This window comes from Sceloporus occidentalis, unplaced genomic scaffold (genome assembly GCF_023333645.1).
Source record: "Sceloporus occidentalis isolate IW3139 unplaced genomic scaffold, rSceOcc1.0.p SCAF_3, whole genome shotgun sequence".
Classification (NCBI taxonomy): Eukaryota; Metazoa; Chordata; class Lepidosauria; order Squamata; family Phrynosomatidae; genus Sceloporus; species Sceloporus occidentalis.
Window position 1 is genome coordinate 124598354 of NW_028316983.1, and position 24001 is coordinate 124622354.

The following is a 24001-nucleotide window of genomic DNA, read 5'->3' on the forward strand; positions in this document are numbered from 1 at the left end:
GAATGAGAATAGTTCAAAAAGGAAGAAGTGTTCAAGATGTTTCAGCAAACTTTTTATCCCAAACTGCAACAATATGTATATGTGAAATGAAACCACCAGTTCAGGTAAGTCTCTTGCAAGTAAACAAAAACAACCTGCATGTTCTAGAGACCACTCAAAAGCTTCTTTCAAAATGTATCCCAAGATTCTTTTTCTTTCATCAGCCTCCACTTTTCTTTATGATTTCTATTTTGGTGGCAAAACATACAGATCTATGATTTTTTTTTAATATTGCGGGGTGGGGAGGGGTTAGATGATCAGCAGGCTTATCTGTTTTCCAGTTTTCTTGCTGTTCACAAATGCTCATCAATGCTTTCTGGATGCAGCTGCTGTTCATGTTGCCTGTTGCAGGCAGGCACACACAGCTACAGTAGGATCAACTAGATGAGAATTCCATTCTTTCCTAGCGAAAGCAAAACTGCATTGTTTACTGCAGACACAGTGCTGTTATCTGACATCAAACCTCCATGTTTCTTTAGCCTGCTTTCACCATCTTTCCAATGCTGATGCTGCTAAAAAAACCTGCCAGCTGGACAGAGAACAAGGAGGAAATGCTAGGGGTTAGGTAAACATGAAAAGACTTTGTAAAAAAGAGCTTCTTTGTCAGAAGCTTTGTTAACTGAAGTATGACTGCATTCATCACTACACCAACACACCAACAACACAGCAAAAAATCAGAGGCACAATCCTTTCAAAGTACAGTGGTACCCCGGGATACGAATGCGCCGCCTTACGAAATTTCCGGGTTACGAAAAAAATCCATTTAAAAACATTTTTCCGGGTTACGAAGGTTATTTCGGGTTACGAAAAAAAAATTGGTGCTTTTCGGCGCGATTTCACACGGAATCGCGGCTTTCGCTATTAGCGCCTATGGGCATTTCGGCTAGCGAAAGTTTCCGGGTTACGAAAGCGGCGGCGGAACGAATTAATTTCGTAACCCGGGGTACCACTGTACTGTTATTTTTCTTTATAGGTAGCCATAATTGAGGTCAAGACTTACTTTTATTTTCCCTTGTCTGTGAATACGAAAGGTATTCTGTACTCTGGCTACTACTCAGAACAAAAAAAAACCATCACATCTCTCATTTCCCCATCCAGACCTCTTTCTGAAAACCAGTATGGAACTTAATTCAAGCTGTGTTCACACCAGAATGCACTCTGCCTCAATATGTTTGAGAGACAGCCATTACATTAGAATTCTACATGCTAAATAGCTCTAATGTAATCCTGCATGTATTAATACAAACCTCTGCCAATATATTCGATAACTTATCCACATTTGTTGCTTGGGTTTGCATTTTCTTTTGGTACAGCTGAACCTCCAGTTGGTACGATGGAAAGATCTCTACAAGGTCTCTGTAAGCTTCATACTTCTCACTTACTTCTTGCTTTATAATTAAAAAAAATTAAGCAGAGTTTTAGCATCTCAGCTTATACATAACCAATACTTCTTTTTTGGGGGGGGAGTGGAATCTACCATTCTTAGGCATTTAAAAAACTGGTAAATTTTTTGTTTCCTAAAGGATTTGATTGTTGTGTGCCTTCAAGTCATTTCTGCTTAGTGTAAGGAACCTGTCACAGGGCTTTCTTGGAAGAATTTGTGGAAAAGGGATTTGCTGTTGCCTTCCTCTGAGGCTGACTGACTGACTTGACCAAAGTTACCAAGTAAGTTTCCATGGATGAGCTGGGATTCAAACCTTGGCCTCCCAGTGTCCCAGTACCACTACATCATTCTGGATTTAATAATGAAATTATTTGTACAGTTGTCCCTCCCAATTTGCGGGGATCCGTTCCAAACACCCCCCCCCAATGAATTAGAAATCCGCAAATATTCAAGTCCTCATTGAAAATAATGGCGGCACATTCCCACACATGGCCCTGTGCACGGACTGTTTTGGCCCTCCTTGCTTCCCATCTGCAGAAATTCAAGACTGTGAATGGGAAATCAGCGAATCCAGAGGGGAGACTAATTTCTGTATATAAACTCAATGATTAAAGTCAGAAAAATGATATTTCAATAAAGAAAAAAATGGTCATATTTGTATACTATTTCCGTCAAACTATTTTTATGTACCAGCAAACATAATGGGTTTCACAAATACATCCATCCTTTTCTTTATATCCTGCCTGTCTCCCAGAGTAGGACCCAAGGCAGTTTACAAAAAGGCAGAAAATACAACAACACATACTGCATATACTCGACTATAAGTCGAAAACTTTATGCCCAAAAATTGACCCTAAAATCCTGGGTCAACTTATGTATGGGTCAATACAGTAATACCGCTTAGAAAGGTCCAGTGGAAAGGTCCGCCCTGAAGCCCCACTGTCCGTGCCTGACAGTGATCTCTGAAAGAGCTGCCAAGGCAGCCTGTGTGTGAAAGAGATGATTCCCTTCTCAATCGGATGTTAAACCCCCCCCCCCTCCTCCTCCAGATCTCTCTCTCTCTCTCTCCACCAAACAAACACCCCATTTAACACCACTTCCCTTCCCTGCTCAAAGGTAAGTGGTGTTAGGCGGTCAGGAGAGGTCAAGAGAAGGAGAAGGAGGGAAGGAAGGAAGTAGTGTCCTTTGTTACATGTCTCTACATCTGTCCTTCGACTTATCCATGGGTTATATCAAAATCCATGGTTTTGGCTGCAAAACCTTCCATCAACTTATACATGTACACAAGTATATACAGTAATTAAAAATATTTTTAAAAAATTAAAACAGTATTAAATAATGACATAATTAAAACCACTTAAAATCTGACTTTAAAACAAAGATCAAAAACAGTACAACACCACCGAAAGGCCTAATCTTGTTAAAAATAAATTTGCAAAGGATTGCTGGGGGAACAAAGTAGAGTGCCACTGAAAGAAAAAAAAAAAAAAAAGGGGGGGGGGACTATCCTCACTTTCCTAGGGAGGGAATTCCAAAGGACTGGAGTAGTCACAGAGAATTTTTCCTGCATTCCTACTAACTGTGCCCACAAAGGTAGTGGAATAGAGAAGTGCAACTCTTACAGATCTCAAATCTCAGAGAAATTCATACAAAACAATATGAGTGAGGGTATGCTCCTCAAATCATCTATTGACCTAGGACAGTGGTTCCCAACCTGTGGGTCGGGACCCCTTTGGGGGTTGAACAACCCTTTCACAGGGGTTGCCTAAGACCATCTGAAAACACATATTTGCATGTAGCAATGAAAATAATTGTATGGTTGGGGGTCACCACAACATGAGGAACTGTATGAAAGGGTCGCGGCATTAGGAAGGTTGAGAACCACTGACCTAGGATGAACCCATGCATTTCACAGAGTTTCCGTGGGCAAGAAATACACAGAAGTTGTTTTGCCAGTATGTAATATAGCCTATAGCACCTGAAATTCATTGGCCGTCTCCCATCCAAGTACTAACCAGAGCTGACCCTTCTTAGCTTCAAATTAGATGGAATCTGGTGCCTTTATGGTATTTTGATTTTATAGGTCAAAATCAACACTTTGAATTGTGCTTGGAAATAGACCAGCAACCAGTAGAGATGTTCTAATAAGAACATGTAAACCAGCCCATCAGCAATTTGGCCAATTGCATCAGTGGAATTTTCTAAACAGTCTTCACAAAGGCAGTCCCATGTAGAGTGCATTATAGTAATCCATTCAGAAAGTATATGTACCACCATAACCAAGTCAGATGTATCAAGGAACAGATGCAACTGGCACATTAGGTTTAACTGTGAAAATGCACTCTTGGTCACTACAGAAACTTCAGCATCCAGGGTCTGGGCTAAATCCAGCAGTACACACAAACTGTGTACCTGTGTCTTTAGGGAGAGTGTAACCCACTCCAGCACAGGCTGAATCCCTAGTCTCTAATCTCACAGAACCATAGAATAGGTATTAATTTATTTATGGTATTTATACCCTGCCCTTCAGCCCTAATGGCTATCAGAGTGGCTTATTATTATTATTATTATTATTATTATTATTATTATTATTATTAACCTTTATTTATAAAGCGCTGTAAATTTACACAGCGCTGTACATACAATCTTTTAGTTAGACGGTTCCCTGCCCTCAGGCTTACAATCTAAGAAGACACGACACAAAAGGAGAAGGGAGTGGTGGTGGGGAATGGGATCAGGTCCAGCAGTTCTCCACCTCCGAGGCCTGGACCAAGGCAGATGGACTGGAGGAAGTGCTTGGCTTCTTAATTAATGGTTAAAAGGAGGCTTACTGGGTCAGAGAGGGGCTAGCCTCTGGGAATGCTTCTCTAAACAATATAGTCTTTAACTCAGTTTTGAAACTGGGTAGAGAAGTGATGAGGTGTGCATGTGGGGGAAGAAGGTTCCAGGAGTAAGGGGCAGCAAGTGAGAAGGGACGAATTCGGGAGGGTGCAGTGGTAGTCCTACACTGTGACAGGAGACCTTGACTACAAGAGTGGAGGGTGCGAGTAGGAATGTAAGGAGAAAGAAGGTCAGTTAAGTAAGGAGGGGCCAATCCATGTAGGGCTTTGAAAGTCAATAATAAAAGCTTGTACTGGATGCGGAAGGGGAGCCAATGAAGGGAGGATAAAAGAGATGAAAAATGGTCAAAGCGGCGAGCGGATGTGACAATACGGGCAGCTGAATATTGGACAGAGATTAAAGGATGGAGGTGTGAAAGAGGAAGCCCTGTCAGAAGGAGGTTACAATAATCTAGTCGCGAAACCACTAAGGCATGGACTAGAGTCTTGGCAGTAGAGGCTGAGAGGAATGGACGGATCTTGGCAATGTTGTGGAGAAAGAATCTACAGGCCTTGGCGGTGGCCTGGATCTGGGGAATAAATGACAGAGAAGAGTAAAAAATGAAGCCAAGACTGAGGGCTTGATGAACCGGTTGAATAGAAGTGTCGTCGACAGAAAAGGAATAGTGAAGGGTGGGTTTAGGTGGAAAGACAAGAAGCTCAGTCTTAGACATGTTGAGTAAATCAACCAGGAGACAGTGATCAACAGTGTCAAAGGCCACAAACAAATCAAGAAGAATGAGAATAGAGTAGAGGCCGTTTGTCTTGGCCCGCAAGAGATCGTTTGGCTTACAATTATTATTTTTAATTAGACGGTTCCCTGCCCTCAGGCTTACAATCCAAGACACGGCACAAAAGGAGAAGGGAGTGGTGGTGGGAAAGGGGATGAGGTCCAGTGGTTCTTCTCTCCCTCAGAGGCCTGGACCAAGGCAGATGGACTGGAGGGAGGGCTCTTCTTCTTCAGGCTAACCCTGATGGAGCTGGGCCTGCCTGTTCACTCCCTCGCAGGCCGGAGGATGGCAGTTATGGAGGGAGGAGCCTCTTTCTTCAGGCTAGCTCTGATGGAGCTGAGTAGAGATGACAAGGGACACCCAGTCCAAACCCCTGCCATGCAGAAATACACAAAGTACTCCTGACAGGTGGCCATCCAGCCTCTGTTTAAAAACCTCCAAAGAAGGACACTCCACCACACTCCAAGGGAGTGTGTTCCACTATCAAACAGTTCTCACCTTCAGGTATATCTTCTTAATGTCTATGTGAAATCTCTTTTCACGTAGTTTGAATCCATTAGTCTGTGTCCTAGTACCTGGAGCAGCTGAAAACAAGCTTGTTCCATCCACAATATCAAATATTTAAACAGGGCTATCATGTCACCTCTTAACCTTTTCTTCTCCAAGTTAAACATATCCAACTCCCTAAACCTCATAGGGCATGGATTCCAAACCATTCACAATTTTGGGCACCCTCCTCTGGAGACTCTCCAGTTTGTCAATATCCCTCTTGAATTTTGGTGTCCAGCACTGGACATAGTTTTCCAAGTGACTTCTAACCAAAGTAGAATAGAGTGGCTCTATTACCTGCCTTGAGCTAGACACTACCTGTCTAATGATGCAGCCTAGGATCATATTGGCTTTTTTAGGTGCTGCATCACATGTTCACTCAGGTTCAGCTTGTGGTCTACTAGAACCCTAGATCCATTTCACATATATTCTTGTCAAGCCAGGTATCACCCAGTCTATATCTGTGCACTTCATTTTTTCTACCTAAGTACAGTACCTTGCATTTCCCCCTGTTCAAATTGTGATCATGTCCTCTACCCCTCCTAATTATGTATTATTTACTAATAAAAACATTTCCCCTAGTCATCATCAAAGTCATTGATAAAGACCAGTGTTTAACTGAATAGTTTGTTTTACATTTTTTTAGCTGTACTTTGTTTTAATCTATGTTATAAACTGCCTGGGATCTCATGTGAGGAGAAAGGTGGCATTTAAATTTTGAAAAGAACCAACAAACACACTAGTCATCCAGTTCATATATTTTTCAATTAAATCTTTTTCCCACTGTTTAATAAATTACATTATAGTCAACTATACTTGAACATTTTTCTTATAAAAATCCATCATTTATTATATACACAATGGCGATATTTTAAAAACCTTGTTTGAGAAGTGATGTTTTCTATATGATTGTATTAGGGAGTCATATTTACTAACCACCTATATCATGCTTATTATTATTATTATTACGTTTATTTATACCCCACCTTTCTCCCAAATTTGAGACTCAAGCCAGCTTACAGTTTTAAAAATACTGCTAGAAACATACCAAAAGTGAACATTAAAATGGAATTAAACTATCCACAGTATAAAAATGATTTAAAACTACTGTCAGAGGGTGGAGGAGGGGAAGGAGTTGGGTTGGGGTCCCGCAGCAGAGGACGATGGGCTGGAGGACCCAGAAGGAGCCCAGATGGGCGAGGTGGAACTGGCTCAAGGGGAAACAGCTGGGCAGGGGAAGAGCTGGGGAGGGAGGCGGCGCCTGGGGGTAGAAAAGGGGTAGAGAAGGAAGCCGAAGGGGAGGAGGAGCCAGGACAGGAATGGACGCCGAGGGACGAGAGAGAGACAGGCCACAAGGCAGAGATTTAGGCTTGGGTCCGAGATGTCCTGTCAGCAGAAATCAACCGGCGCTACTTCTGGGGCCGAGGGACGACCGGTGGTCGAGGCAGAGACCAACGGGACCTGGTAGAGAGTCTGTGAGCCTCCTTAGTCCATCCCACAGGGGACAACGTGGAACCGTATCAGGCCTGACCCGTAATTAATCCAGGGCTGCAGCTGTTGTGGGATATAAGGGGAAGGTGCTGGCCTCCTGAGCGGAGCCCACGTGGACAACCCGTACGAGAACTCAGGCTGGGTTTGGAAGAGCTGAGCCCGTAGACTGTGGCACGGTGAGGAACGCGAACAGTGAAGTAACTAGTCCCAGGATATTGTTGCCTATGGGCCTATTTAAGTCAGTTACTGGCGGTGAAGTAACCAGCCTCAGTGTTATTGTTGCCTGTGGGCCCATCTACGTTATATTAAAGACAAGTTAAGCATCTTTCGGTGTCGGTGACTTTGTGGCATGGAACCCCTTGGACCTCCCTACCCAGCTAGCAGAGCTCGTGGCCCGGCAACAACTACACTTTAAAAATATCAAATGCAATTAAAAGATAGAAAACAATTAAAGCAGTCCAGTTTTAAAATAGTACAACATCCTCAGTCCATTCTTAAAAAAATATTTTTTTCCAGCCTGCCAGAAGCCTTTTCCTGCCAACAGAAGGACAGAAGGGGGGAGGCCATTATGGCATCCCTGGGAAGGAGGTTCCAGGGCAGCCACCAAGAAGGTCCTATCCTGTGTCCTCACCAATGGTGCTTCTGACAGTGATGGGACTGAGAGAGGCCTCTCCTGATGATCTCAGCATTATACTTCACCACAAATTCTTCCATTATATTCTTCAAGGGATCAGACAATCTAGAAAAGATTTATACAACTATGGTCCAAAACACACTGCAGAAATAATCCAGTTTGAGACCACTTTAACTGCCCTTGCTCAGTGCTAGGGAATCCTGGGAATTGTACTTTATTGTGGCACCAGAGCTCTCTGAAAGAGAAGGAGTAAATATCTCAGAAAACTACAGTTCCCAAAATTGCTCAAAATTGATTATTTCTGCAACATGTTTTGGACCTCTGCCATAAAACTGCCTATAGAAACTACCACTAGTGCTGTTAGTTGGATTGTGTTGTTTTATTATTTAAATAGTTTAAAGTAAACCTTTCACCTCTTTTTGGATTACTGAGGTTTGCAGAATGTCATTACTTTCTCTGTAAATACATCCAAGTATCCAAATATTCAAATAAACCTGCATTAATTTGAAAAAAAATTTCAATAACTTATTTAGATCAACAGAAAGTGACATTCTAAACTTGTGATGCTATGTTCTTCCAGAAAGATGCCAGAAGAGCTTCTAAATGAATCCAGTAAAGATTGCAAATAAACCATGCATAGAACAGGAAGATTTTCTCCATATCAAGTTATCAGGCAAAATTGAGGAGAGCTGATTTTGATCACTTGTGAAACTACTAATAAAGACCAAAAGACAGTCTAAGAGCAATTCTGACCTTGTCTCTCTTGATTTTCTGAAGTGTCTGTTTCAGACGTTCTTTGCAATTAGTCAGCTCTTCTGGAGACTCTGTAATCTTTGACTTCAGTTGTTCTTGTTCTTCTTTTAGGTTACATATGGCCAATTTTAGCTCATTCTAATTAACAAGAGATTTAATACAAAGCTTGTCTTAATGTTACAGCAGTTTAGGTTTCTTGTTAGGGGGGGAAATGTTCATTAAGTCAGTCTCTCTCTCTCTCTCTCTCTTATGCACACCCACCCAGTCAGTGATTATGAAATTCCCCTTCCGCAAAGAAACCAAATTCACTTGATTTACAAAGAAATCTAAAACAAATTGGGACTTTCACTTCTGTGTACATACTTTGGAGAACAGTAATAGAAGAGTAATACAAAGCTGTTTAATTTGTTTCTGAATTTCCTAATTGTAGGACCTATTGTACTAAAAGGAATCTGTTGGTCTGAACAATCATGGTTAATTCTATAAAGAATACATTATTCAAGACTTTATATAGCAGAAATAGCTGAATTCAGTTACTTAAATCTTCAAATCTTTATTTTACAAATTATGTTGACAACTACATTGCATTGAGCTTTTATATTAGAGTGGGCCTTGGTATCCACTGGGGTTTGGCTCCAGGATCACCGTTGGATACCAAAATCCATGGATACTCAAGTCCCATTATATATCGTGGCATAGTAAAATGGTGTCCCTAATATAACATGGCAAAATAAAAGTTTGTTTTTTGAAATTTTTGTTTTCACACTATTGATGGATGAATCTCTAGACACAGAATCTGTTGATACAGAGGGCCAACTGTACATACTATTTTAATATTTATTTAATAAATAACCTTAAGATTGGTTTAGGGCAATGCTTCTCACACTGTGTAATGAGGGATACCAGCACTCCCTCACCCCATGTGCCAGGGAACAGGATCATAAATTTGAATCTGGTTACAGTTGTTTTTTCCCTTGAAACTCACTACAGACCAACAGCTAAGGCTAATGGTGCACAACCCTAGTTCAGACAATTAAACGGACTGTCACTGTAGCTCAGTCACATAACTGCCTCATTTGAATTATTCCCTTCAACAGAAATCTTGGTTAAACAAATCTGAAGGGTATTTGTATATGACATCATTCTTATTTCTGAGATCTTTATACTGGATATAATAGCTGAAGAGAAGCATACATTAAATCTACTTATTTCCACTAAACAAATTGATATTTAACTCTATTGTTCAAATCATGTTGAGATCTACTTACTAGATTCTGTTTTTTTTCTGCAATTTCTGTTCTGTTTTGGTGGATTTCTTCTTGAAAAATACTCTATTAGAAAGAATGGGTTTTTTGTCAGCTACAAAGAAAATTACAAAAAAATCTACTTTTCACACTGAGTTCTGGATGATTTTAGAATTTTTTCCCTTGGAATATTGTACTTCAGTTTATGCTGCCATTTGAAAGAAAGTGAAAACAGGATGATCATCATCCTCATCTCATTCTCCATTTATACCCCAATTTTTTGCTAAACTGGAAATGAAGGCAGCTGACAAATTAAACAAGCACAATACATTTAAAGAAAACATACAAGAATGCACCCACCCTGGCGACTTGAAAGCCACTGATACTTGTCCCTACTGGCAAACATGGAGGGACACTAGCAAAAGGACCACAAATAAGCCCTTGAATGAGAACAGTATCACTGTCTTTCTACAACTTGCATTTCTATAGATTTTCTAATTCCTGACTAAGACACTGACTTTAATGATCTATAAATGTAACAGTAATTCAAAGATCAAAATTTCATATGTTAATAATAATAACAATAATAATAATTTATTTATATCTACAATCCAAACCTATAGCTCTTATTGACCAGAAAATACAAACCAGACTAACTTTCCATATCAAAGGGACTCTATGAAAAACACACACCGTTTTCTGTCGATATTCTTGGTTGAGTTTTTGCTCCAGCTCCTGAATATCTTGAGATAGTTCCTTGAATTCTACTTGTTGATCTGGAGGAACAGTACTGAATACAAAAGAAATGAAATTGCTATGAAGCATATGTGTGTGTACATAAGCAGTCATACAGAATCTAATTATCGTTTCACTTATTAGAAAAGCTCACTTTTTAATACAATTAGCTGACAATGGGCACGTGCTGTTTTGTATCATCAAGGAATCTGATATCCTTCTGTATTTGCTGGAAATAAGAAGACGGAATTGTTTCTTTAAATACCAGGTGCACAGACCTTGTTTTAGAGCAGATCTGTATTCTTTGAATTATAAACACACTCTGATGTCAAGAGTGTGATCCTTTTGCTTTGTTTCACTGTTTAATTGATTAATTTTTAAAAATACCCTAGTGTTATACTTAATTTTCATCAGTGATGCGCGGTGGCAAAACCACCTCAACTTTTGGATGGCAGCAAAAGGCACCTGCTGCTGGTGGTGATGCGGTCCTCTGTAGCCCTGTCACTGGGAAGCTGCCCACCCCATTGAACTACCTTTACTGTTGCAGTAATATAAAAGACAACACTAAATTTAGGCTTGTAGAAAAAGTTAGTTACTAGGAGAAAATTGGAACAAGTTATGAGAAAAAACGAATTCACACTTTGCCAAAACTTAAATGAAAACTATTTTAAAATGCTCCACCATTGGTATCTCACTCTGAACAAACTCGATAAGATCTACTACAACACAGGTATAAATTGTATAATGCTGGAAATGTCAAGTAAACATAGGCGGGTTACACACCGCCATTTAGTACGCGCTCTGCGCGTCCTAGGGTTAGGAAAGGGCGTGCTAGAGTTAGGAAGGTTCTCACCTTCCTAACCGCCCCTCTCCCTAGGACGCGCGGAGCGCATACTAAATGGCAGCGCCTGTCCACATGGGCACTGCCATATTTACGTCTTGGACGCACAGCGTACGAAGTGGTGCGGCAGAAGTGACGCCGTGAGTGCGTGCCTCGCGGCGCCACTTCTGGGGCCAAAAAGGAGCGCCATTTTGGCGCTCCTTTTTTAGCTGCGCCGGGAAGCCTCACGGTCTGACCGCTGGGGCTTCTCGGAGTAGCTAATGGAGCCGGCGCCAGACCGCCTGCTTTTGGGCAGTCTGTAACGCGCCATAGGAACCTTTTTCCACATGTAGAAAGAAATACAGTGCGTCCTTGGTATACGCGGGGGATCCGTTCCGGACCCCCCCGCGTATACCAAATTCCGCGTATGCTCAAGTCCCGTTGTCCCCAATGGCGCCGCGGCGAGGAGGAGGAGGCCGAGTGCCTGGGGCCTCTTCGGCCCCCACTCCGCCGGCGCCTGCACCTCGATGCAGGGGCCGAGTGGCGGACTGGAGACCAAGAGGCCTCCAGCCCACCCCCCGGCCCTTGCAGAGAGGTGCTGGCGGTGGCGGCGGCGGAGTGGGGGCCGAAGAGGCCTCTGGCGCTGGTGCTCCGCTGCCGCCGCCGCCGCCACCACAGAAGGGCCGGGTGGCAGGCTGGAGGCTTCTTGGCCTCCAAAACCCCCACCCGGCCTTCCCCCCGGCTCCGGCTGAGGTGGTGGTGGCGGCGGCGGCGGCAGCAGCGACGGGGCCCCCCGGCGACGAAAAGGTAAGTAAGGAGGGAGGGAGGGAGGAAGGGAGGGAAGGAAAGAGTTGGGGGGAGGAGAGGGCAGGGAGGGAAGTTGTCCCCAATGGCGGCGCGCGTGCACGCGCGCCACCATTGGGGACAAAATCCCCGGATTTGCCATGCGCGTATGCTTAAATCCGTGCATGGCAAATCCGCGTATAAGGAGGACCTACTGTACATAAATATATGACAAAGATCTTTGGGAAAATGTTTGCCCTGAGTCCGATCCATTTTTTATTTAATATAACATTGTTACTGGAAAAAGACGTTGAAAAGAGTAATCAGATAGTGATCTTATATACGGTGATGGCAGTGATACATATGCACAAAAACAGAAAACCCAAATTTACCAATGATCAAAGGATGGCTGATGAAATTGGGCAATGGACAGAATTACCCACTGGTTGAATGGACAACAGTTATTTATTTACTGTATTTATACCCCGCTCTTCAGCCAGAAAGGCTCTCAGAGAGGCTTAGATATAGTTAATTAGATAGTTCCCTGCCCTCAGGCTTACAATCTGAAAAAGACATGAAACAAAAGGGGAAGGGAATGGCAGTGGGAAGGGGAATAAGTTCAGCGGTCCTTCTCTCCCTCCGAAGCCTGAACCATGGCAGACGGATTATAGGGAGAGCTCTTCTTCTTACTTTAGGCCAGATCTGATAGAGCTGGCTGGCCTTTCTCTCCTTCTGAGGCCAGATGACATCAGATAGCAAAGAGGGAGGGCATGTCTTCTCACTTTAGGCCAGGCCTGATGGAGCTGGCAGGCCTTTCTATCCATCTGAGGCCGGATGGTATCAGATAGCAAAGAGGAAGGGCTCACCTTCTCACCAAACTTTAATGCTGTCTGCCTGTTGAGAACTGAAAGTGAAATGAAGTAGCTCTAGTAGAAAGGCCCCTTATAACGGAATTAGTGTTATAGGAACACCCAGTGGATAAGAATTATTGCAGACTAAAGAAAGTTTCGCCCAATTGCGTCGAGCCTTCACAGAACTGAGGCTTAACATGTTTGATTCAGCTGAAAGAGATGGGAGGCTTAAAAAAGTTCCGAAAAATGAACGGAGATGTATTGTTGACTGCCCCTATTCAGAGGATTTGGTACATTACTTAACCTGTTGCCCTTTGTATAAAGATCCTAGGGACCGTTTTATTTTACCTTTAATCAATAATAAAATCTTTTCGAACTCTCAAGAAAAAGTACGTTACCTCCTTATGGACAAAGATAAATATGTGACCTGGCGCGTAGCGTTGTTTGCTCTTGCTGCTAAAAAGACTAGGGAGAAATACATAGCAGAGATTGCTGTTTCCTGTAATGAGAATAATTTGATCTAAAGGGGCCCCGACTGTGAATCTTAGCATATTCATGTTAGCCAAGTTATCCATAATTGTCAATGTTAAACTTTTGATATTTGGTATAATCTGTTGTATACTGTTTTTATGGAAATTTTATGTGTATTGTAATATTACTTTGATTTTTGCAATGACTATTGGCCAAAAGCAATAAAGAGAGACTAAAATGACTAAAGAAGGTGTGAAGATTTAAAAGGACCATTAACTACAGTAATCTGACAGTTGTCAGCATTGCATCAGTCTCTAGAGCAGGGGTCGGCAATCTACAGCCCGCGAACCGGATCTGGCCCGGCGAGCCGGCAGGACCGGCCCCAGCCTGGTCCTGCCGCTGATTGCCGCCCCGCCGCTTTTTTCTGCGCTGCCGCCATTTTAGCTGGCGACCCCCGCCAGCTCTTTCCAGGCCTCTGACGGGGGCCTCGGCCCTGTCAGGGGCTGGAAAAGAGGAGGAGGCCTCCAGCGCTGGCGGCCCCCGCCAGCTCTTTCCCGGCCTCTGACGGCTCTTTCAGGCCCAAAACACACTTTGCAGAAATAATCCATTTTGAGGCCGCTTTAACTGCCTTAGCTTAGTGCCAAGGAATCCTGGGAATTGTAGTTTATTGTGGCACCACAGCTCTTTGACAGAGGCTAAATGTCTCACGAAACTACAGTTCCCAGAATTCCCTAGCATTGAGCCAGAGCAGTTAAAGCGCTCTCAAACTGGATTATTTCTGCTTCATGTTTTGGACCTCAGAGGGGATTTTTTTTGCCTTTGCCATTGTCTTCTCCTGAGGCTGAGAGAGTGTGACTTGCCTCTATTTTTGTGTGCTTTCAAGTCTTTCCCAATTCAGGGCAACCCTGATTAGCCAGAAGCAGGCCCACAGTTCCCATTACACATTATTTAATACAGAATTAAGTTTGTTTATTTAACTTTACTTGTTCTTGTTCTTCATTTAGATATTGTATATGTTCCCATTTTGTTTATTATTTCAAAATATTATGTGTGCAGTGTATGTAGGAATTATTATCTATTTTTTATTTATTTATTTAAATTTTCAAAAATTATTTAATTATTTATTTATTTTGTTTCGGCCCCCCAGTTGTCTGAGGGACAGCAACCCGGCCCCCGGCTCAAAAAGGTTGCCTACCCCTGGTCTACAGCCAAGATGGTGAATTCTCAACCACTTCAGTCTTCCCAAAACACAAGGAGACCATCAATAGACATGTCAGCAAAAACAACTAATGGAAATGAACAGATCTTGGAGGAAATTAGATTACTGAGAGATCAGATGAAAGGACAGATGCTAATAACGAAACAAGAAATGTCTCAAGAGATAAAGTAAATGAAGCCGCAAAAGTTGAATTCAAGGACATAAGAATTTTTTTGACCCAGATCAACTCAGAGATGAAACAAGTTAAACCAATAGTAACAAATTTGGAGGATTGAACTTCAGAATTGGAAGAATCAACTGCTGCCTCAGCCTCCAATAGAGAAAGAGACCTGGACCAGATGGCTTTGATCAAACATAGAGTGAGTGAGAGGGCATTGAGATGGGAACATCAGTTCTTACCTTGAGATGTTTTATTTTAGCAACAGAGGTGGAAACATCCTATAATGGGTTGATAACACTCATTGTTCCAGTAGGCAGGAAACAGACTTGGAGGAAGCCACCACTAGGGGGAGGAATTTCCACAATCCCTTAGTCTGTGTTACAGCAAAGGGTAGAAAACAAACTAAGAGATCACTCAAGGCAAAATGAAAGTATAATAGATAGAAACTCATAAGAAACTCAAACTAAAAAGCAATTAACTTGCAACTACCCTTGCTGAGCCAAAGGAAACTGCTCCCCTCACTTCTACCCTTGTCCCAAGTTCAGAAGCTTCAACTGGTGCAAAACATGACAGCCAGACTGATCGCTGGCAAATCCAGATTCGACCATATAACACCTATTTTAAAATCCCTCCACTGGCTGCCTCTGGGCACAGCACAAGGTGTTGGTCATCACCTTTCAAGCCCTACATGGCTTGGGTCCAGCTTACTTGTGGGAACACCTCTCAACATTTAATCCACCCCGCACACTCAGATCCTCTGGGTAGAACCTATTGCAGCCACAGAAGTCCAGGTTGGCTGCAGTCTCCCAGAGGACCCTTTCATCCGCTACTCCGAAAGCGTGGAATGACCTGCTGGAGGAGATCCACCATATTACTACTCTTGACTCCTTCAAGAAGGCTGTCAAGACAAATCTCTTCAGCAAGGCATTCCCAGACTGACCTCCCATTAAAAGATTGCCCCGTCTGCCCCCAACTGTCTGACTTCCACTCCACTGCTTTTAAATTTTAAAGGTGAGACTGAACTCAATTGAAAAAGCAAGACTATTCCTAAATGGATTGAAGAAAGATTTGGACGTAAGAAATGCGAAAGAGAAAGAGGGAGAAGGGGGGTGTAAGTAAATTAACAAGTAAACAGAAAGAGTTGCGTGGCAACCTGAAATCCTTTTGTTAAATTTTACATTAAAGAGGGTAGTAAAATATTCCCAGATCAATAGTTTTACTCAATAAAAATCTTTTTCTAATAAAGTAGCTGCTCTTTAACTCTTGGCTTCTATTTATTGTTTGTTCCTTTTCTCTCTTGGGACACAAGATGAAAATTTTATCATGGAACGTTAAGGGAATGAACTCCCCTCAGAAAAGAAAAAAAGATTTTTTTATATCTAGAAAGAAACTATACAGATGTAGTATGTTTGCAGGTAACGCACATAAAAATCAAGGATATTAAATTAATTCATAATCAAAAAATGGGGAAGGAATATACCTCCTCTATAGGGAAAAGTAAGAGAGGGGTTGTTATGTATATTAAAAATCATACTGAATCTAAAGAAATATTTAACGACCCAGAAGGATATTAGAAATCCGCTGGAATGAGAAGAAAATTTTGTTAATAGGAATATACAGTCCACAAGAAAACAAAGGCCACTTCTATAAAAAACTTCAGAATAAAATCTTAGAATATGAGTATAAGCACACTATTATGATTGGAGATTTCAATGGAGTTATAGAACCAAAATTGGACAGGAATTCGAACACTAAAATAAAAGACAAACAAGGGAAATTACCACAGAAATTTTTTGATTTGGTAAATAATTTAACATTGATAGAGGTATGGAAACACTTGCATAACAATGAGAGCTGCTTTACCTTTTTCTCACCAAGGCATGATTCTCTCTCTAGAATTGATTTATGTTTAGTATCAAATTCTTTAATAAAAGAAGTAGAGAGTATGGAAACGTTGAACAGAGTTATATCTGACCATAACCCAATTAAAATATCATTTAAAGAAACAAACAAAAAATATAGGTGGTATTTAAATGAAGAACTCTTAAGAGATAAAAAAATTGTGAGCAAAGGGAAGGATTTGATCAAGTTCTTTTTCAAAGAAAATCTAAATGGAGAAGTGAATACAGCTACGGTATGGGATGCAGGGAAAGCCATGATTAGAGGCTTCCTCACTCAACAAAATATAATTTGGCAGAAAAACAAAAAGCAAGCAAGAACTACCCTAAATAATTTATTAAAAGATAAAGAAGAACAATTAAAGAGCAACCCAAAAAATAAGACAACCCAAAACGAGATAAAACTAATTCAAAAGCAATTAGAAATAGAAGCAACATCTGAACTAGAAAGAAGACGGAAACAAGCAAAACAAAAATACTTTGAGCACGCTAACAAAACTGGTAAATGGCTGGCTGATCAATTAAGAAAGGACAGAGCTAAGAAATCAATAAATAAAATAAAAAGAGATGGTATACTACTTACCAAACAAGAGAACATCAAAAAAGAATTTCAACTTTTCTATGAGAAACTATATACAGAAAAAGAAGTAAAGGAAGAGCGGAGGGATAAATATATCAGTGAGTTGCAGCTAGATACCTTGTCAGAGGATATGAGACAACAACTTAACCAGCCAGTTTCAAAAATGGGAGTGTGGGAAGCTATCTCTCAATCTAAAACTGATAAAGCACCAGGAAATGACAGCCTGACAGCAATTTTATATAAAATGTTTACTGAAGAATTAACATCGCCTCTACAGCAAGTAATAAATGAAGCATTGATAGGAGATATCCCAAGCTCCTGGAAACAAGCAGAGATAATTGTTATACACAAAGAAGGAAAAGACCCTCTAGACACATCAAATTATAGACCGATTTCGTTATTAAATAATGACTATAAAATTTTTGCATCCATTTTGGCCAAAAGATTAAAAAAATGTTTATTAGATTTAATTGGTGATGATCAAAGAGGATTTATGCCAAACAGACACATAAGGGACAATATAAGAGTGATCTTAGATACATTAGAATATTATGAAATACACAACGAGAAAAACTGGGTTTATTGTTTTTGGATTTCGAAAAGGCCTTTGACTCATTTAATTGGAAAACATTGTTAAAATTAATGCAAAAAATTAATATAGGTCAACATTTTCTAAATTGGATGGAAAAGATTTACAACAATCAAAAAGCCCAAATCAGAATTAATGGTGAAAATTCAGAGTATATCTCAATAAGAAGAGGTACACAACAAGGATGCCCCCTATCCCCGTTATTATTTTTATTAATCATAGAACTATTTATTAAGAGGATAAAAAGGAACACTAAAATTCAAGGAACCAAAATTAGGAAATCAAACTCAAAATTAGAGCATTTGCGGACGATGTGGTAATAATAGCAGAGGACCCAGTGACTTGTATCAACAGTATTTTAGAGGAAATTGAATTATTTGGTAACATAACAGGATGTAAAATTAATAAAAACAAATCCAATTTTTTGACAAAAAAATTGAAGAAAGAGGAAGAATCAATACTATATAATATTTCAGGGATTAATATTGTTAAAAAAATTAATTACTTAGGAATCCAAATCACAAAAAACCCGACAGATTTATTTGAAAACAACTATAAAAAAGTATGGAGTAAAATTAAGAAGGATTTATTATGCTGCAACAAATTAAACCTTTCAATCACAGGAAGAATCTCTACAATTAAAATGAACATACTGCCAATAATTTTATTCCTCTTCCAGACAATTCCCATCGTAACCACAGACAAAATATTTAAGAATTGGAACAAAGATATAACCAACTTTATTTGGAGAGGAAGGAAACCAAGAATCAAATTAAAAAACTTGCAAGATTCAAAAGAGAGAGGAGGTTTGAATTTGCCAAATCTAAAGTTATATTTTGAGGCCTGTTTAACTTGGTTGAAGTATTGGGTAACACTAGAAAATAGAAAGCTCCTAGAGTTAGAAAGCGAAGGAAATAACTGGGGATGGCATGCATACCTTGCGTATGGAAAGGCAAAACAAAACAAATCCTTTTGTAATCATTGTGTGAGGAAGTCTCTAATCAGAGTATGGGATAAATATAAAAGATATATTCTCCCAAATATGAGTGGTTGGATTTCACCGCTAGAAGCTTTTTATAGGAAAGAAATGAGAGGAGATACGAAATGGTTCAAATATGAAGATGTGTGGACAAAGACAGAGGGAGGTATTAATTTGAAATCAAGAGAGAAACTAATCAAAGAGGGATGGGATATCAATTGGTTTATGTATAGACAATTGGTTGAAAATTCAAAATAGACAGAAAAACTTATGATTTTGATTTGGAACAGGAAGGAGGAAATTTGGACCTTTCTAGGATTTTAATAAAAGATAAAGAGAAATTAATTAGAAAATTCTATGCAGCACTCTTGGAAATAGAAATGAAAGACGAAGAGGTAAAGGACCAAATGATAAAATGGGCTAAATGTTTTGGCCATCCTATACAAATATCACAGTGGGAAAAGGTGTGGAAAGATGTTAATAGATTGACAGTTGCCCAAAATATAAAAGAAAACTTTTATAAAATGTTTTACTTTTGGTATCTTTCTCCGTACAAATTAGCAAAAGTATACAAAACAAAAAAAGACCTATGTTGGAAATGCATAAAAGAAAAAGGAACTTTATTCCACTGTTGGTAGAGTTGCAAAAGAGCAAAAACTTATTGGAGAATAATAAATGATTCAATCAATTTCATACCGGGTACAAAGCTTACTTTAAATCCAGAGCTCTATCTTTTGGGTTTGATGAATAATGATATTGTGAGACTTGGGATTGTTCTGACCAATAATCCACAACAAACTTCAAGTAAAGTAGAAAGTTTATTGAAAAAGATAAAGTAGAAACATTCCTGGTCACGTTATTGAAGAATCTGAGCACACAAAGGAGAAGCCCTAATTTAAAACGACTTGTGCCCCCCCCTTTTTTCCTGCCCTCTCAGATGTCCTCCCCAAATCCCCCCCCTTTCAGCGGAGGCTTGGATCCCCACATCAAAGCAACCCAATGCGAGCATCATTTGGTCTCCGGACATCCTCTGTCTTGGGAAAGCTATTGATGCTTAATTGATGACTTGCATCTGTGGAACCTCTCTCAGTTGTAAATCTTTCTCAGGGTGTGAAAGATTCTTTGTCCGGTTACCCTATGGTTTGCTTACGTGACACATTCGATTACAAATCATGGCCGCAGATGGGCATTTCCCACAATGCTTATTCAATTGAGTCCTACAGATACATACTTATATTTAATCCCTATATATATTGCTAGGACACTAAGATCTATATTTCTACATAAGCATATATATATGTGTGTGTGTGTGTCCACATATATATATATATATATATATATATATATATAGTTCACTACTAAAAATGATCAGCAGCTTTAACTAGTCTGTCTTCAACCATTCCAACACGTCAGACAACAAGGTGAAGGTTGTATGTACCTATCATCAATGTGCATGTTACTATTTACTAACTTAGATGACTTAATCCAAACTCTTTATATCATCATGACAGAACCCCGAATGAATAAATGAATGAAGGGGTTCTGACAGATATAGGGAAGGAAGAGGAAAAAATCATCTTTTATATGATGTCGTTGGCAAGGATTTGTTTTGCGCAGAAATGGAAAGGAGAGCAAATCCCAACAAAAGAGGACTGGTTGTTAAGACTATATGATTGTATGACAATGGATATATTAACGAAGGCCACAAGAAATGATTGTGATGAAAGCGTTTTAAAGGTATGGAAGAAGGTTATAAGGTATTTTGAAGGGAGGTGGGGGAAAATAGCTGCAATCAACTTAAATAACAAGATTTAGATCTATGTCCGCTTCTATCAATAGGGTCTAACAGGATAAAATTATGTGTATATTTTAGATAATTTTCTTTTGCTATATTATAAAATGATAAGGAGTAGTATTGGATAGCCAAAAAACTACATGTTGAAATGGGTTGGTAGGTAGGAAGTCAGCTAGAATGGGAGAGGTTTGGAAGGAAGAGTGAAGATGGAAGAAGGAAGAAAGATAATGAAGAAGAAGGTAGCAAAGAGTAAGATTTTTATAGGCGTACTCTGTGGAGATGGATATGTTGGCGTTCTTTTCTTTCATCTATGGATGGATGGATGTTGTATGTTGTATATTGTATGTATGTATGTATTTTAATTAATAAATTTTAAATTATTTAATTTTAAAAATTGTTTTAATTTATTTCAGTTATTTTAATCTGTAATTTAGTATTTTATTATGTAATAGGGGAGGGTTGGGATTATGCTATGATGTTTGTATTATGTATGTATTTTTACTTTTTACTGTAACCCACCTCAATCTATAGGGAGAGGCAGGATATAAATTATTATTATTATTATTATTATTATTATTATTCTGGGTGGGGAGGATGTTTCTGCTTCCACTGATGAAAAGAAGCATCTCACAGGTATCAGGTATGCAGAAGCATCTCCTGCAATGTAGGGGGGAAACATCCTATTATGTGATATACCAAAGCTGCTCGACTGATGAGTGGTTGAACTGAGGCATATATCAGTTGTGTGGAACTACAGACTACTACTGTCTTCATAGTCTACCTTTATGTGATCTACGTTTAGAGATAAGATTTGCTTCGGTCCAAGTTAGACATGTTGCTTCCACCATCATTGACCTTCATCAGATCTGCCCTTCGTGGTTCACAGGCCTCTTTGCTGTCACCTTATCCATTTGGATCAGGATCAACCTGTTTTATATTTGTGTTAGAAGTATATTTTTTTTATTAGTTTGCATGGTGTTTGTAAGACCTGGATGAAAAGGGCCACAGGATTCATTGCACATTCTTTAAAATTATACTTGTTTCAGTTTTGTATGGTTTTCCTTTTGTTTTTTCCTCAAACTTGGAACCCTAATTGGGGAGATTTTTAAGTTGAACAGTTGGGCAGTAAGCTACTCTAAATTGTGGATTTAACTAAGGAGAATTCTCATTACTCTGACATTATTTCTCTATTTTTTCTCTCTCTCCTTCACCTGACCCCTGATATAACAGAAGGTTTGAGCACCTGATTCACAAGAAAAAGGTAAAATGGCTAAGTTCTACAAATTACTCTTGGAGACAGATATGGTACAAGAGGTAATTAAAGGCCAATGATAAAGGCAATATAGTATCTCTGGAAAAAGACAAATTCATTTATGGGCTCCCAAGACCTAAAAGAGAATTTCCTCAAGACTGTAAATAGATAGCTGGGGAATGACAGATGCTGGCAAAGAAGGCTGTCTCTTTACCACACATGTTGGTGGACCTGTCCCTTAAAAAAAAAGGGTACAGACTGTACAAAAGATCTTTAAAATACAATATCCCTTCAGACTGAAATTATATCTCCTCAACATGACTACAATACTTCACAAAGAAGACAAGAACAAGTACTGGAGTACTATTAAGTATCTAATTACAGTCAAAAGACTAACCCTAACAAAGATCTGGAAGCTAGAAGAGCCACCAATCATAAGAAATGGATACTTAAAGTCTTTGATATGAGAGATATGGATCAGTTGACTTTCTTAGTTCATAGCAAAGCAATGACTAAAGTAGAAAAACAGTGATTTCCAGTTATGGAATTATTGGGGGGGGATTTCTGACATAGGCTGATAGATTATAGATGATATATTATAGAGATGTTAACATTAATTAAAAACATTGACAATGACATAATACAAGAATTTAATAACACATTATATCTCAACTGGATTGTCAATAGACAGGAAATACGCTCATGAATATAGAAGAGAAATATCTAAATCTTTAAATATTGAAGATTTTTTGTTATAAAGGAGGAATAATCTTTCTGTATATAATTTTAGATATCTTATATGATTAGAGAATTTTTGAGAATATGACGAGGTTAAAATGATAAAGAGAGAATCAGTGTTATTTAGAGTGATGAACTGTAAGGAGGTTTATATGAAGAAAAGATTTACTTTCTACATGCTTTATATTTTAATTTTTATTGAATGAATAAAAATATATAAAAAGAAAGAACCTGACAACATAAGCCAGTTACAAATTTCTGGGGTAAAGCTTTTCCCACAGTCATTAGGGCAGGATTCGGATCATTATTAACCCCTTCAAATCTAACTAATCTCTCCCACTGCCTGATCTCCTTTGTGGGATCAATGTTTGCAGCAGGGTGCAATTTTGTCAAGGGTAGGGTGCTCTCCCCCTTCTGACAGTACCTGGGCTCTATGGTCTTTAAGAACTTTCAGTTTGGCAATGGAAAAACATTCTCCAGACATGTCTGGACTGTTCTTCTTTAATGTTGTAGTTGGACATGTTCACCTGTCAGCAAAATGTCTTAACAGTTCCCTGCCTGGCCTGGTCTCAGAAGAAAAGATTAGAAAGATGTAAGTACGTATAAGGGGGGGGGGGGGGAGCTAAAGAACATTGTTGCTTTTATAGGTCATGGTTAAAGTTGGATGAAACAGACTATAAATGTAAAAAAAATAGAAGAGAGATTAATGTCTTTAAGATATAGCAAAGGTACAAGTGAAAAAAGAAGAAAAATATAGGCTACACAACGACAAGGCAGGAACTAGACTGTGGGATTTGGGGGTTGCTTCCTCTACTGGTGTTTCTCTCTAAGTTTATTTCCTGTTACAATGAAGGGATTCAACCCTTGATAAGATGTTTCCCATGCCATCACTGGAAAATTGGAGAAAAAAGAACAGCAATTTGGAGACATTTATGGAAGAGTAATAGAGGTCCTCACTGATCTTTTGGGAAGAGATAAAGCAAAGATAAAATTCAAGCTGGAAAAGTCTATAGATTGCATTCCTGGGTCACAAAACAACATAATGTGCCAAAAGATGTGATCATTTTATCAGATGACAGACTAAAGATATTTTGCAATTATAGCAAAATTAAGGCAATTATGCTAGGAAAAGTAGAAGGCAGCAGACAGAGAGGAAGACTGCATGGCAGATGGCTAGACTCAATCAGGGAGACCACATGCCTGAGCCTGCAAAACTTTAGCAGAGAGGTAGATAGGAAGTGTCTCATCTACACGGTAGAATTCTACAAAAAGGTAGAATTAATGAAGGACTCTGCTACCAGTACCAATCACATGTTATATTTTCATGCTACGTTGCTGCAAGCACCATCGATGATTTTTTCTCAAAGTTTTTGATTGGATTTGGTTGCTACAGCAGCAGAATAATTTCACTGCTCAACACTGCAGAT

General features: G+C 39.5%; 1 protein-coding gene across 2 annotated transcripts in view; it reads right to left on the minus strand.

The window, feature by feature from the left end:
* NUF2 (NUF2 component of NDC80 kinetochore complex) overlaps positions 1 to 24001 on the minus strand; it is an 84636-nt gene that overhangs the window by 31807 nt on the left and 28828 nt on the right. Inside the window, exons 8-12 of one of the 2 annotated variants that reach the window (XM_089516065.1) lie at positions 10594 to 10668; positions 10398 to 10494; positions 9729 to 9791; positions 8461 to 8598; positions 1287 to 1427 (exon numbers count right to left, since the gene is read on the minus strand). In XM_089516065.1, coding sequence (XP_089372191.1) covers positions 1287 to 1427; positions 8461 to 8598; positions 9729 to 9791; positions 10398 to 10494; positions 10594 to 10668 — 514 coding nt within the window. The remainder of the gene's footprint in view (positions 1 to 1286; positions 1428 to 8460; positions 8599 to 9728; positions 9792 to 10397; positions 10495 to 10593; positions 10669 to 24001) is intronic. The other variant, XM_089516066.1, reaches the window with a different exon arrangement.